This window comes from Sciurus vulgaris (assembly GCF_902686455.1).
Source record: "Sciurus vulgaris genome assembly, chromosome: 10".
NCBI classification, from domain to species: Eukaryota; Metazoa; Chordata; class Mammalia; order Rodentia; family Sciuridae; genus Sciurus; species Sciurus vulgaris.
In genome coordinates, this window is record NC_136470.1 from 120,098,552 (window position 1) to 120,114,474 (window position 15,923).

General features: G+C 37.4%; 1 protein-coding gene across 1 annotated transcript in view; it reads left to right on the top strand.

Moving 5' to 3' along the window:
- The window catches only part of DNAJC13 (DnaJ heat shock protein family (Hsp40) member C13), a 123,763-nt gene extending 108,136 nt beyond the window's left edge, over positions 1–15,627 (top strand). The window contains exons 52-56 of the mRNA XM_079101268.1: positions 3,879–4,058; positions 4,330–4,470; positions 6,990–7,133; positions 9,276–9,375; positions 14,781–15,627. Of these exons, the coding sequence (XP_078957394.1) occupies positions 3,879–4,058; positions 4,330–4,470; positions 6,990–7,133; positions 9,276–9,375; positions 14,781–14,887 (672 nt within the window). The 3' untranslated portion in view covers positions 14,888–15,627. The remainder of the gene's footprint in view (positions 1–3,878; positions 4,059–4,329; positions 4,471–6,989; positions 7,134–9,275; positions 9,376–14,780) is intronic.
- The last annotated feature ends 296 nt before the right edge of the window (positions 15,628–15,923 follow it).

Sequence of the window (15,923 nt, forward strand, 5' to 3'; positions counted from 1 at the left end):
ATCTGGAACAAGACAGGATGCCCTCTTTCACCACTTCTACTCAATATTGTTCTTGAGACTCTAGCCAGAGCAATTAGACAAACCAAAGAAATGGGATACGAATTGGAAAAGAAGAACTCGAACTATCCCTATTTGCTGATGACATGATTATATACTTAGAGAAACCTGGAAATTCCACCAGAAAACTCTTAGAACTCATAAGTGAATTCAGTAAAGTAGCAGGTTACAAGATCAATGCTCTTAAATCCAACACATTTTTATACATAAGTGATGAATCTACAGAAAGAGAAATTAGGAAAACTACCACATTCACAATAGCATCGAAAAAAATAAAATACTTGGGAGTCAATCTCACAAAAGAGGTGAAAGACCTCTACAATGAGAACTACAGAACACTAAAGAAAGAAATTAAAGAAAACCTTAGAAGATGGAAAGATCTCCCATGTTCTTGGATAGGCAGAATTAATATTGTCAAAATGGCCATACTACCAAAAGTGCTATACAGATTCAATGCAATTCCAATTAAAATCACAATGATGTACGTTACAGAAATAGAGCAAGCAATTATGAAATTCATCTGGAAGAATAAGAAACCCAGAATAGCTAAAGCAATCCTCAGTAGAAAGAGCGAAGCAGGGGGTATCACAATACCAGATCTTCAACTCTATTACAAAGTAATAGTAACAAAAACGGCATGGTATTGGTACCAAAATAGACAGGTAGATCAGTGGTACAGAATAGAGGACATGGACACAAACCCAAATAAATACAATTTTCTCATACTAGACAAAGGTGCCAAAAATATGCAATGGAGAAAAGATAGCCTCTTCAACAAATGGTGCTTGGAAAACCATATGCAACAGAATGAAATTAAACCCCTATCTCTCACCCTGCACAAAACTCAACTCAAAATGGATCAAGGACCTTGGAATCAGACCAGAGACCCTGCATCTTATAGAAGAAAAAGTAGGTCCAAACCCTCAACTTGTTGGCTTAGGATCAGACTTCCTTAACAGGACTCCCATAGCCCAAGAAATAAAAGCAAGAATCAACAACTGTGATAGATTCAAACTAAAAAAGCTTTCTCTCAGCAAAGGAAACTATCAGTAATGTGAAGAGAGAGCCTACAGAGTGGGAGAATATCTTTGCCACTCATACTTCAGACAGAGCGCTAATTTCCAGAATCTATAAAGAACTCAAAAAACTCTACACCAAGAATACAAGTAATCCAGTCAACAAATGGACTAAGGAAAAGAACACACTTCACAGAAGAAGATGTACAGGCAATCAACAGATATATGAAAAAATGGTCAACATCTCTAGTAATAAGAGAAATGCAAATCAAAACCACCCTAAGATTTCATCTCACCTCAATTAGAATGGCGATTATCAAGAACACAAGCAACAATAGGTGTTGGTGAGGATGTGGGGAGAAAGGTACACTCATACATTGCTGGTGGGGTTGCAAATTAGTGCAGCCACTCTGGAAAGCAGTATGGAGATTCCTCAGAAAGCTTGGAATGGAACCACCATTTGACCCAGCTATCCCACTCCTTGGGCTATACCCAAAGGACTTAAAATCAGCATACTACAGAGATACAGCCACATCAATGTTCATAGCTGCTCAATTCACCATAGCCAGATTGTGGAACCAACCTAGATGCCCTTCAGTTGATGAATGGATAAAGAAACTGTGGCATATATATATATATATATATACACAATGGAACATTACTCCGCCATGAAGAATGATAAAATTATGGCATTTGCAGGCAAATGGATGAAATTGCAGGATATCATGCTAAGTGAGATAAGCCAATCTCAAAACACTAAAGGACGAATGATCTCGCTGATAAGCGGATGAGGATATATGGGGGGGGTAGGAGGGGGTAGCGTTAGGGTTAGGTTAGGGTTAGGTTTAGGGTTAGGGATAAGGAGGGTGGTAAGAATGGAGGAAGGAAGGACTGTATAGAGGGAAAAGAGGTGTGGGAGGGGTGGGGGGAAGGGAAAAAAATAACAATGAATCAACATTGCCCTATGTAAATTTATGATTTTTAATTAAAAAAAAGAATTAGCTCTCTTTCAACATAGCAACCACATGTAAATTTAGATATGCCCATTAATTTTTTTTCATTTTTCAATAGTAAAACTAATACATGGTTATTTATAGATAAAGTTTAGAGATGTCCATATTGACTTGATATTTTAAGAGTTACAGAAGCTCTGAAAGAATATTTTTGTCATACCATTTCCAGTGTTTATATAACTAATCAAAAATCTCAGTGTTTGGTGTTTCTTTGAAAATGTCCGTGTTCTTTGCTCCGCTTCGTGTGTATGGCAGGGATGACCCTAGTCACAGAAATTGACAGTATTGGTACCACATGGATGAACCCTGTACTTGTGCTCAAAACCAGAGTCTTTCAGGAAAGCAGAAGATAGCCTTAGTCTTGGTTTGGCAAATCAGAAACTCTGATAGTGTCTAATATTTTGTTATCTGGACAGTTATGTTGAAAGCTAGAAATAGATGGTCGTTGTTGAACTAAACACACTAGCTATAGAGCAAGGTGATTTAAGAGTCTAAGCTGTGTTAGTTGGTCCTGGATCACCCAGCCCAGCTTCATCAATAACCAGCTGGATTCGTGATTCTGCTTCAGTTGCCTCATAGAATGATCACTGCATCTGCCTGAGGCTGAGGTTTTAATAAGTTAGTGTGTGTGGAATACGTAACATGTCTGCCACATTCCAAGTGCTTAGAAATTGTTAGTTAGTATCCTTAGTTTAGCAGAACTTAAAAAAAAAAAATAGGATTAGGATGCCAAATATTTATCACTGTCACTTGCTACTGTCATGTTTATTAGTAAATAATAATTTTAGTACATAGTTTACTTATAAAATGAAATCCTCACAGATGGGGGTATTGCTGAGGCCCTGGGTTCAATCCCCAGTGCCCAAAAAAAGGGGCGGGGGGAGCATAAGGGAATTCTCAAAAGCTGAAACCTAGCAAGGAAAAGCAATAGAAATTTCATCATATGTGACCTTTCTTTTTGGGTACATTCCAATTTCTTTGTTCATTTAAAAAGTGTCTTGTTATGGATATATATGTGTATAATCCATTATCTATAATAGAAAGTTTATTATAGCACTCAAATATGTTTAATACAGATTAAGCATTCTTTTTTTTTTTTTTTTTTTTTGTGGTGCTGGGGATCGAACCCAAGGGCTTTGTGCTTGCAAGGCAAGCACTCTACCGACTGAGCTATCTCCCCAACCCAGATTGAGCATTCTTAATCTGAAAATGTAAAATTTGAAATGATCCAAAATCAAACTTTTTGAGTATCATAACAGTGCTAAAAGTTTTGAATTTCAGAGCATTAAACATTTTGGATTTTTGGGTTAGAGATGTTCAGCTGATAAACTCTATACAAATATTCTCAGATTCAAAATAGTTCCAAAATCGGAAACACTTCTGAAGCATTTCAAAGGGATATTCAACCTGTAATAAGATTTTTAATAGAACTGAGCATAGTGTATCTACATTCTCCTTGATCATTGATGTTGTCTAACATTGACATGTCTGTAACATTGTCTAGAAATTGCTAGTATCATCTTTTGGGAGGTGATCTCAATAGAAAGGAGGTACACCTGGCCCAGTGAAAGGCTGTTTAGATAATACATTCTTAAGTCCTTTGGATGCATGCCTTTTATCAAAGAAAATAGAAAGTGTGTTGTTCTCTTAGGTTTTATGAATCAACTTCCAGGTGTTAGCACTTAGAACTTTTGAATCCCTAGTTTTGAACACCAAATATATTGCCAGAGATATTAAGGACTTTTTCAGTATTTTGATTATTTTGATTGATTTTTTCTTTTATGCTTTCCAGGGCGAAACTCTGGAAACTTTGACAATGGCAACAGTATGTCTCTTCAATGCACAACCTCAGCTGGCAGATCAAGTCCCACCACTGGGCCACCTTCCCAAAATTATCCAAGCAATGAATCACAGGAACAATGCCATTCCTAAGAGTGCCATTCGGGTTATCCATGCCCTGTCTGAAAATGAGGTATTGATGAATTCATTCTTTAGATTATAGCTCTAGAATTTGATCTGTTATTTCCTCTTTCAAAAATGCAATGTAAACCTCTATCTAAGATGAACTGCATGGTATTTTATTGATTCTTAAGCCAGTTTAAATGGTATAATTAACAGGAGATGGAATTTAATTCAGTTTATTATTAAACTTGAAAGTAGTTGTTTTTAAAAATGTGTTACTTTGGTATTTATGCTATATAAAAATGCTTCTCTACAAGTAACCTTCTCTTTTGGGGACACAGCTGTGTGTTCGAGCCATGGCATCTTTAGAAACCATTGGCCCACTGATGAATGGAATGAAAAAACGAGCAGATACTGTTGGTTTAGCCTGTGAAGCAATTAACCGAATGTTTCAGAAGGAGCAGGGTGAATTGGTAGCACAAGTAAGTGACTTTCTAGATTCAACACTATTTTAGGAAAACAAACATAGTAGACAAATATTCCCTGGCTAAGGTTTGGTGGAGATAACTTATGAGTTTATGCACAACTATATATTTTAACAGTTTCACCAACTTCAAAATTTTTTGGCCGCTTTTTGTGCATTTACTCTGAAGTTTTCATCACAGAATTTGCTTTATGTGGTCAAAGGTTCTCTCTGATAAGTGGTAGCTTAAACCCAACAAAGGGGGGGTAGAATAGAAATTCAGTGGATAAGACAAAGGGGAATGAAGGGAGGGAGGGGGTATAGGAATAGGAAATAGTGGAATGAATCAAACATAACTTTTTATGTTCATATATGCATATATCACAGTGAAACTTCACATCATGTACAACCACAAGAATGGGATCCTAATTAGAATAAGTATATATATGTATCAAAGTATACTCTGCTGTCATGTATATATAAGAAGAACAAATTAAAAAAAGAGAAAAAGAATTCCTTTATCCTCTTTGGAAAGATTCATTCATTCCTTTGTTTCTAAAGTCGTGTTGTAGAATCATGCCAAGATTTTTATTGTCCTTTTCAAAGAGACTGTTTACCTAGTGAAGTAGGACTTGATATGTTATCACTATTGAGTAGGTAAGCACTAAAGACAGAAAAATCACATCATAAAATCTAATAACCGTTGCAAAAGTGATTTTTCAAAATCACAGAAATATAGTTTTTTGTTTTGTTTTTTAAAAAAAAGTATAGCTCTTAAGACATATTGCAGGCTGGGACAGGCTCAGTGATAGAGTGCTTGCCTAGCATGTGTGAAGCACTGGTTTCTATGCTCAACACTGCATATAAATAAATAAAAAATAAATTCCAATGACAACTAAAAATACATTTTTTTTAAAAAAGAATACATATTGCATAATTTCACCAATGAATGGTTTCTGTGCTCAACACTGCATATAAATAAATAAAAAATAAATTCCAGTGACAACTAAAAATACATTTTTTAAAAAAGAATACATATTGCATAATTTCACCAATGAATGGAATCTAATGAATGGAATCAAATTCATAGAAGGAGAACACAGAATGGTGGTTACCAGAAGCTGGGAGGTGGGAAGAATGAGGATATGTTATTGGTGTGAAGTTTCAATTAGGAGTAATAACTTTTGAAGATCTGTTGCACAGCATGGTGACTATAGGTTAATGTATATTTCAAAATTGCTAACAGTAAATTTTAAATGTTATCACTATAAGAAATAAATTTTTGAAGCAGCTGATGTGCTGTTATACACTCCACAATTGTACTTCTATATCATAACATCACTATCCCATAAATATATATAACAAAAATCAAAAAGTAGTAAAATACAACTCAATCACTCTTCATCTTTTAATTTTTTCCCCCCTCTGGTACAAGGGATTGAACCCAGGGACGATTAAACCACTGAGCCACATCCCCAGCCCTTTTAATAGTATTTTTTATTTAGAGACAGGGCCTCACTAAGTTGCTGAGACAGGCTTTGAATTTGTGATAGTTCTACCTCAGTCTCCCAAGCCACTAGGATTAGCCACTACACCCAGCTAGTCAGTGTTCATCTTAAAATTCTTTGGTGACTTCCCATTATTTGCCAGATGACAAAGTGACATCTGACATTCTTTGCCTGAAGACAAGGACCTCCTATTCTCCTGGTTCCCTTTCCTGCAACATCTACCCCCACCCCACAACCTCACCTCTAGTCCTTCCTTTAGGCAGGTAAAGATATTGGTAGATCTCAAGGAGATAGTGAATGCTCTGAAGTTCAAATTTAGGGTTGGCTCGGGAGTTTACTGGATGTAGAAAAACATGAGCTAGTTCTACCACTTGATGGCCCTGTGACCTCAGGCATGATTTTTAAACTTACAGTGTTTTGAATTCCTCATCTGAAATAAAGTTATAAACTTATGGCTACATCACAAGTTAAAAAAAGAGGTGCACTCACTAAATGTCAGTTACTTCCATCTCTTCCTTTTGATTTTCAATGAAGATTGATACCACATTATTATTTAGCTTTTATTAGACTGATATGAACTGATGACTGCAAAGATTGCTGTTTTAAGATAATATGGGAAGATTTTAAGGCATTTCAGAGATTGTTACCTATTAGTGTAGTATCATTAGAGCAGGCACCGTAGTGGCTAAAAACTCAGGTTCTTTGCTTCGTGGGTCCAAATGCAGATTACATTACTGCCCAGTTCCTTGATTATGAATGTGTACGCTGATTTTCCATCTATAATAATAATACCTAATTTGTTAGATGTTGGGAAGATTAAATAATTGATATATAGCATTTAGAACAGTTGACAATAAAATAAAATCTCATTAGATATTATTATTATTAGCTACTAAAACAAGAATCTGTATCCAGCATTAAGATACTGTGAAAACAGGTTGCTCTTCTTCCAGGTATTGTCCTGGAGTATATCTTCAGTGAGTGATGTACATTTTCCAGTATGATTATAGATGCTTCATATGCCTTCTAGGCCCTGAAAGCAGATTTGGTCCCATATCTCTTAAAATTACTCGAAGGCATAGGCCTTGAAAATTTGGACAGCCCAGCTGCCACCAAGGCTCAAATCGTTAAAGCTCTCAAGGCGATGACTCGAAGCCTGCAGTATGGAGAACAGGTGAGTCTACAGGCAGCATTGTAGATCTGCTGATTATAACAAGGTTTTCTCAAAGCCAGGGTCATGGCTGTGGGTAATCTGAACACCTGTGTTCATATCCGCTCATGTCTGCAGCTGCAGAAGAGCCAAAGGCCAAGGATGGGTTTCCATAACTGTCTCAAACAGTGAAAAAGCAAAACCAAACACTCAGCAGTCACTCGGGAGCATTCCTTTTCTGCATGGCAGGGCATGTTTCAGGATGAAAAATGCTGAAGAATATTCAGCACTTCATACTTGATAAAATTAACTTTGGTATTGTCAGTAGGAGTCTAGGGGTTGTTTCTCTTTAGTTTTATTGTTGCTTCTGAGAAGTTCTTCATTCAGTTTACTCTATGATCTTACTACTAATGTTCTTTTCTCATTTAGTTGAAATTTTTATAGCATAAAATTAACTTTTATGCTGAAAAATGTATTGGAATTTAGCACATTAAGTATTATATTGTGCAAATACCACCTTATCTAGTTCTAAAACATTTTCACTGTCCCTAAATCTATTAAGCAATTACTACCTATTTCATCTGCACCACCACCACCGCCCCTTACCTCCCTGTCACCCCCTGCCAACCACTAATCTGTTTTCTGACTCTTATCTATTCTGAATGTTACTTATGAATGGAATCATACCATATGTGACCTTTTATGTCTGCTTCTGTCACTTAGCATGCTCTTTAGGTTCATACATGTTGTAGCACATATCAATGCTTCTTTCCTTTTTATGTCTAAATTATATTTCATTGTACACATGTGCCACAATTCGGGTTGTTTCCATCTACTAATGTTCTTTTATAGGTTTAAATTTACTCCAGAACTAAAGCCTTTCTTTAATAAATCCACAAGATTCCTATGTGCAAGTAAAGAAACATTTTTGATGCTATGGCCCTTTTATCAGTATAATTTGAATGATTTCAAATATTAAGAGAGGTAGCATATACTGCTGCAATCATTAAATAGAAAGTTTTAAAAAGTATTTTTTTAAGTTTTGCCCAAGTCTGTTCTGAATGTCAAGAAAAGGTATTCTGTGTACCACTTGTAGGCATTTGCCTATCCCTGACTCACCTCCCATTCCTAGTGATAAGAGGAGCAAAGAAACCCACCTTCCACTCCCAAGGGAGGGGAAGCAAGAGTTATGTTATTTCCCAAAATAGGAGCTCCTCTCTCATCTTCACAGCTCATTTTTTCCTCATTTGCTTCTTTCTAAGGTTGGACTGCTGTCCTTTCTTGGACTCACTCACATGGTCCCCCTGTACATAACTACTTTAATGTTTACTGCTAAATTATCTGGCACTGTCTGTACTCACTACCCAACCGTAAGCTTTCCATTTGACTTCAGAGATAGAGGCTGTCCTTCTCATTGTTCTGTCCACTGTTCTACCACATAAGACGTCTGATATTATTTAATCTGAACATTGATATGGAAATAAACTTCTCTAAGTAGGTATTTCCTAAATATTTTTTATCTATGTCACAAAGAAAGAAATATTTTTCATCTTAGTCCGGTATATAGTCACACGCATACACACACATATTAGTTATATTCACATCAGTGTATTTTATAGAATATCTACCCATTTTATACACTATACTCTGATACTTTTCTGTGTTCACCTATTTTATCTTCTCAAGTATGCTGTTCACTCCCCTTTTAAAGGATTTCAGAGATCCCCAACAGGTCACAACCCATTTAAAAGACTGCTTTAAACTTTTAGGTCCAATTTGTAGAATCCTCTCCTCAAACCTTTCCTCAGGAATAGTTCATCCGCCCATACCACACCATCAGCCATCTGTTACCATCACAAGAAAATACTTTCTTAGGAATCTTCCTGCCCTAATTATATAGAAATCAGTTCATTGCAGGCTCAAATAGTAAGAGTCCAGCTGTAGAAGTGCTGATTCGAGCACTTTGAATTCAGTTCAGGGAGATGTGCCCAACACAGTGCCTGGGATAGAATATTTGATGCATGCTTGTTCTTGCTCCATCTTTGGGTCTTTCCTCACCAGCCTTCTTCCTTATTGTTTTCGAAGTTGATTTTTCTCTTTAGTTCAGCCTTCCAAAATGTAGTACTTAATTTGTTTATGTCAAAAGCACTTTCTTCACTTCCCTAGGTGAATGAAATCCTGTCTCGATCTTCAGTCTGGAGTGCCTTCAAAGATCAGAAACATGATTTGTTCATTTCTGACTCACAAACAGCAGGATACCTCACAGGTAAGTCAGACCTAATTGGCTATCTTAAGACATTTGGCAGAAGCCATTTGGACCATCCTTTTGTCCTGAGTAGACTTTGCATAGTGTTCAGAGTGTTTTCCTCGGCTACCACCGACCTCACTTGGGGGTGCTTCACGCATGCTGTACAGCTGTGTTTTCAGCCCTGGACAGCATGTGCTCAGTTGTTTTGAGTGTCTGTTCACTAAAACATGTACTTTGCTTAGTTTTGACCCAATTGAATAAGGGTGTCATAGGTTATATTTAGAGCATGTCTGTATTAAAAATGTTTATCTCAAAACTATAAAAAGAATGGGGAAATAGCTGTTCAGGAGTGTTGGTGTCAGAAACATGGTAGCATCATGCCATTTCTGTCATATAATAAAATGCTCCAAATAAATGTAATGTATATGTAAAATATTTTTCTTCTACGTTTTTAGTGATTAGTCTATAGTTTTGCTGAATATTTTGTTCTCCCATGAGGGAAAGGGAATATCATAAATGAAAGAATGTTTGACTGCTTTGGATTCAAAAGATTATGTTTGGAACTCAGGACATTTGTCCATTTGCCATACTAATTGCCATAATAATTTTAGGATATATTTTTTCATATTGGCTCCTGTTTAAGAAAAAAGTCATACTAATAAATTGCTATGTGCTAAAGATGAAATGTAGTGTCTGGTATGAAAGTTTTTAGTTTGAAATTACCTTTAAAGAATATGAGGTGGTTTTAGCCAAGTACACTGGTACACACTTATTACCCCAGCCACTTGGGAGGCTGAAGCAGCAGGAGGATTGCAAGTTTGAGACCAGCCTGGGCAACGTAGCAAGACCTGTCTCAAAAAATAATTTTTAAAAGGGGCTGAGAATATGTCTTAGTGCCTCTGGGTTTAACCCCAGTGAAAAAAAGAAAAGAATATGAGGTGGTTCTTGCTGTCTGCCTGAATTAGTAATATATAAAAAGATGGCAGCCCTCCATCCCTTAACCTGAGATGATATAGGTAAATTGAGAGAAAAACATTGCATCCAGTGTTTCCTATACTGGTGTAATTGTTTTAATTATCCTAATTGCTAGTACAGAAGTTTATTAAATCATGTAGACTGAATCGAGTATTAAAAAATAGGGGCTTTGGAGAAAGTTGTACCTTTGATTTAATTTTAGAATTGGTTGTGACATTACTGGTTTTCCCTTCACTGTGACTTTAATGTAAATTAACTTCTTATATTAGTTGGAGAACCGTCAATATTACAAACATGATCTTGGTCTGTTGGCCCTGTGTGTATATGTTAAAGAACAGAGTGTCACAGATTTTCTTTTTACTTTTCCAACCATGCCCCTGATTTTTGTGGGGAAAAATTCGTAGAATATGAACTTGGTCTCTCCTACTTCTCTTTTTTGAATTAGGGGCAAAGCTGAAGCTTCTAGCCAGAAGTATATTCTTGCAGGCACTAAGAACTGCCCTTGAGGCTGCTCCCATGAGTTCACACTTCAGTGGCATTCACTTCTTACTTTGCGTAAGGATAGTGTGATCGGAAGACTGCCTTAGTTTTGTTAGCGAAGAGTAGAGTTGACTTAGAAGTTGGCTGCAGGAACAGCATCCTGTAGTTTAGAAGCCTCTCCTAGAGCTGCTTTTTGTTCTTGTGCTCAGCATTCATTGACGTGAAATAAAAAGGTACCGGGGTCCTTGACCTACTTGACAGCTCCGGCCAAGAGGTTATGATTAGAATACAGAAGAGATGGTGTTTATCTTTGGAGACCTGGATTTCATTTGGTCTTTCCTCTCATCCAAATTCCATAATTATATTAGTTCTCACCCACTTTTCAAATTTCCTAATACCATAAGGGAGAAAAAGTACAGGGAGTAAAAATCTTGTCTGTGCCTTTCCCTTGCGGTCGTCTTCTGAATGATGTACGGGAAGCAGCTGTGGTAAGCTGTAAGAATTAGAAGAGCATTAGGGGAAAAGACAAGCTGAGATTTACTGGTCTCTTCCTATTGTGGACCGACTCAAGGGGTAACAAGTTCTGTACCACCCCAATGGGCAGGGAGATAGTATAAATCCCAACCTGGCAGGGGCCTGGTGTTGCTGTATCACCCTGAAGGTCATTGCTAAAACCTCAGTCACGTCCACACAGGACAGTCTAAACTAGCTATGATCTGTGTTAGCCTCAGAACTGCCTTGATTCTTGGCACATCATCAATCTTAGATGTTCTTGTTGAGATGTTGGTTGCTTGACACAGTTTTTCCACCAGCTTTAGTCTATTCCATTTGAAAGGACCAATTCTGTTTCAAGAGTTAAGATTCTGAGTTAAATGCCAGTTGAACGAATGCATGTTCATTGCTTAGGTTGTCAGATTGTTTTTTGGTTTTAGCTTTTCCATTAATGTATTTTGTGTCATGAGTTTAATGAAAGGAGCAGGTACTTCTGATACTGCTAAAATCTCATTATGTGGAATTCAGTGGAATGTACTCAGTGTTATGTTGATTCAGAATTCTATTTAATTAAACTGTACTCCACGCTACCTCCAATCTTCAGAAAATAGATTGTACCCTGCCTTTCTCAAATCAATTTGCAAATGAACTAAGGTGCTGTGAGAATACAAATCACCAACCCTTTCTTACAACTGGTGTCTTTGGATATGTTTGGCAAGTGGGTATTGTTTAGGAGATGGGGCAAGATAAAGGAAAGTTAATTACTACTTCAAAGTAAGGTGAGAATGACCAACAATTCACTTACGATTTTCTTCTCTCTCACCACTGAGCAAATGTCTTTCAGTTACATGCTCAGATTTAAGAGAAAATTAATTTGAAAGTCCTAGGTAAGATTGCTCAGTGTTAGTAAATTACAATGAGATTACCTACTTCCATAAGTTCTCTGCCCTGATATATTGTTTTCTTATGATAAATGCTTATTTAACAGTGCCTCAGTACTATAGACATGTTGTGGTTGCATTATCTAGTGTCTGCAATTACTTAGCCATTTGTTAGGTTCCAGAACATATTGTTGCCTGTGACTTCAGTGTCTTATAAAAATAATTTTAGCAGTGAAAATCCTCAAATCACTTCACCTAGAGTATCAGTAGTGAAAGCAGACACTACGGATGGAATAGAGTCTAAGGTGAAGAGGCTTTTAGGAGCTGGAATTAGGGATGAAGAATTTTACGTGTGTATACTTCACCGTGGAAGTGAATTCTGTTAGGCAGGATTATTTGTTACTTTTCCATCAGTTTTCATTCCTCTTAAGTCCAGCATCTTTATACAGTGTTTCCACATGCCCTGACACCTCTACTTTCTTCTCACTTTTTTCTGGAGAACACAGCTATTCCATCCCATCTTGATGACCAGGTGGCTCTTTTCATTCCTGAAAGTCAGATGCATCCTCAAGTAGAGACTGGAGGCAGGGATAGGGGAGGATAGCATCTCAGACTGTGCTTGTAGAAATACCCAGGAGTTGATTTGCCTTTCCTAAACTGGTGGGGGCTAGAATTAGGTTTTTTCCTTCTAGGCCCATCATTTCACAATTTAGATTTTAACATAGGGGTTCCCAAATTTTCTCCACTCACAATGCTCTTAACATCTTAGTAATATTTTCCATGCCTAGGTCACAAGAAATACCTGAGAGTTATGAAATAGTTACAACCAGACAACTGAAAAGGAGTTGTTCACATGACTGGTAGTCAGTAAGTGTCACTGTGTTTCAAATACCAGCAGTGCCCCTGTGAATTTTTCCAGGGTATTTACCCCAGCACCCAGTTTGAGAACTGCAGCATTAGTCCTCTTTCCATAAGTGGCATTCATGGTTCAGTCTCATGACGTACTATATTTATATGAACTAAGTTGAGGCCATAGTCAGTTTCTTAGGAACCACACCAGTTTGGAGTGGTTGAGGTTTTTTAATGAGACCTAAGTGATAGTTTTGCATCTGCCTAAAGTTTAGAGAATGGTAACTTGGCAAGTAATGTAACAGTGTGGTGCTATAGCTCTGAACCACATCGTTGGAGAGGCTCAGTGACCTGGTGGTCTTTCCCTGAGCAAGTTTTACAAGGCCTGGCACCCTGATTGATGGAAGATGGGGTCTGATAGATGTAGGTCCCTTTTGGTGCATGGGAAAGGGAACTGCTGTAAGGCTCCACATGCCTGGGCACTGGGGTTGACTCAGTTACAGCTCACACAGGCTGGGCCATCTCTGGCCACATAACCACTCACAGTGTCTATACAAGCCATTTCGTGTTACAGTGCAAATGCTTGAGGTGAGAAATGAAGTGAATCTGAACTGTGGCCTTTTGTCCTGCATCAGTCCTGTTACGCCTCAGCCTTTGTCAGACTGCTCTGCTGTTTGCACTTTCTCACCACTTCCCTTGCTGCTTATATTTCTTTTTTCCCCCCAGGTGTCTCTCCTTCCCTTCTAACTGGCAGCAGCCCCCTTCACCTCAGGAGCGGGCTTTAGATCCGCTCTGCCAGGCAGCTTGCTAACTTCTGTGTAGCTCTCTGAAGCAGGTAGAGAAACATTTTGCTAAATGCATGCCGCTCCCATTGCCTCTCTAGTCCTAACCCTTTGATGTTCTGTAGTCCTTTGCCTTGTTTCCTACAGTTTCAGCTAAAAATATTGCTCAGTATGCAGTATTATGCTATACTTCTCTTGCAAGTACTTGTTAGTTTGTGCAGTGCTTCTGAGATGTAATTAAATGCCCATGTGCTGTTTAAAATAAACTCTAGGGGGCTAACACAGTTAACATGCTCTGAGGACACATCTTGATAAATGCTGGCAGGTATAGCATTTTCATGAAGTAGAGACAGAATCAAAGAAGACATATGAAACTAAAATATCAGTGCCTTTTCCCAGAGCATTCTTGTTTTAACCTATGATAGATAAATGTCTAGAGCCTTCCTCTTTCTCAGAGACTTTGATTTAGCAACCCTTGTTCATTTGGTGTTACTTTTTAGAATAGCATTTCTTTGCACCAAATGAAAATAGGTTGACTTGAATGTTAACAGTAGTGTTTATGTTAAGGATTTTGTCACGTATGACTTCTGGATGGGCTGAGTGTAGAGTTTCTTTTCTGTGTTTGTTCCCATTTTTCCATTTGTCATAGCTCTTTCAGTGCCCAGGATATTTTGAAAGATTGAATTTCCCAGACATGAAAAGAAAAAACGTTTCCATATTTCCACATCTGTGTTACTGTCCAGCAGAAATTTCAAAATGATTTTTAACTTTGTCACATAGTAAAAGCAAACCATGAAAATAATGGTAGGTAGTTGTCTGTTGAGGTACAGTTGTATATGTAGGTAATTCTCATAGATTATCAGTCTCTTGTGCTGGGGCACCTGACAGGTCTGACCTTTTTGTAAAAGTCAGAGTTTTGCATGATTCTGCTCTCTAGAGTGAGTGTTTTCTTTCTCTCTTGCAGGACCTGGAGTTGCTGGCTACCTTACCGCAGGTACATCCTCATCAGTCATGTCTAACCTGCCACCTCCTGTAGACCATGAGGCAGGCGACCTTGGCTATCAGACTTGAAATACTCACGAGAGACAATAATCCCTGAAAGGCCAGTCCACATTCCTCCAGCTGATACGTTGAAGCAAACTCTAACTGCCTTTCTCCTGGTTTCATGACAGTGTTATTCCTTTTTCTATAAATATATTTTTATTTAGGAAAAAAAGTCAGTGATTCTAATTGTATCACATTATGAGAAAGCACTCTGTGGATCAACCTAAAGTGGGTACACAAGAATTTTTTTTCTTGATGTATGTAAGCACATTTTTTTCCTTTATATCTGTTTACAAGACTGTGAATCAAAAAGACAACACTTTCTTCCTAGTTTTTATAATGTTTTTTTGAATTAATGTGACTGTGGGGCTGAGCTCCAGTCTTCAGAAATTGGACTAAGTCACTTAACCCCAGAAAAGCGTCGTGTGGCCGTTCTCCTGTCACCGAACACTATTAGGTTTTTGTTCCTCTACCTGTTTCCTGGTCTCCTCAATCATTAACTTCTTGAGAGCTCACAGTACACATCGGTATGTATAACTGGCTTTACCAAATTGAATGACAAGGAGCTTGTGCAAAAAAAAATTTAAAAAAAGATTAAAGTTTAAAAATGGATGTCAAGATGTTATGTAAGAGATTAGTGTAATTGTGAAATGTTCTATACATTATCAAATATATAAAGCTTTCTATATTGAATGTACATTATACAGATCATTCATATGTGTACATAAAATTTTAAAAATAAAGGGAATTGACTGCTTTGTTAATGAGATATATTTGCTCTAATTCAGTTTTTTCCTCTTTTAAAGATATATTTTATTTCTAAGACAGTTGTAGCAGTAGTAAGCACAACCTTCATCTCCAATTCATAGTTCCTCAGATAGAAAGCCGTATTGATATAGATGCTCATTAATATTTCAGCCACATCTAAGTTTCCAGAAACAGACAGCATCTCACCTATTTTCCTTACAGGAATGAGCCAGGTGTTAACAGGTACTTTAGTGTTTATGACATTAATTCTAATTTTTTTAGAGGAGAGAAAATTAAAGAGCCAGTGGATATTTCA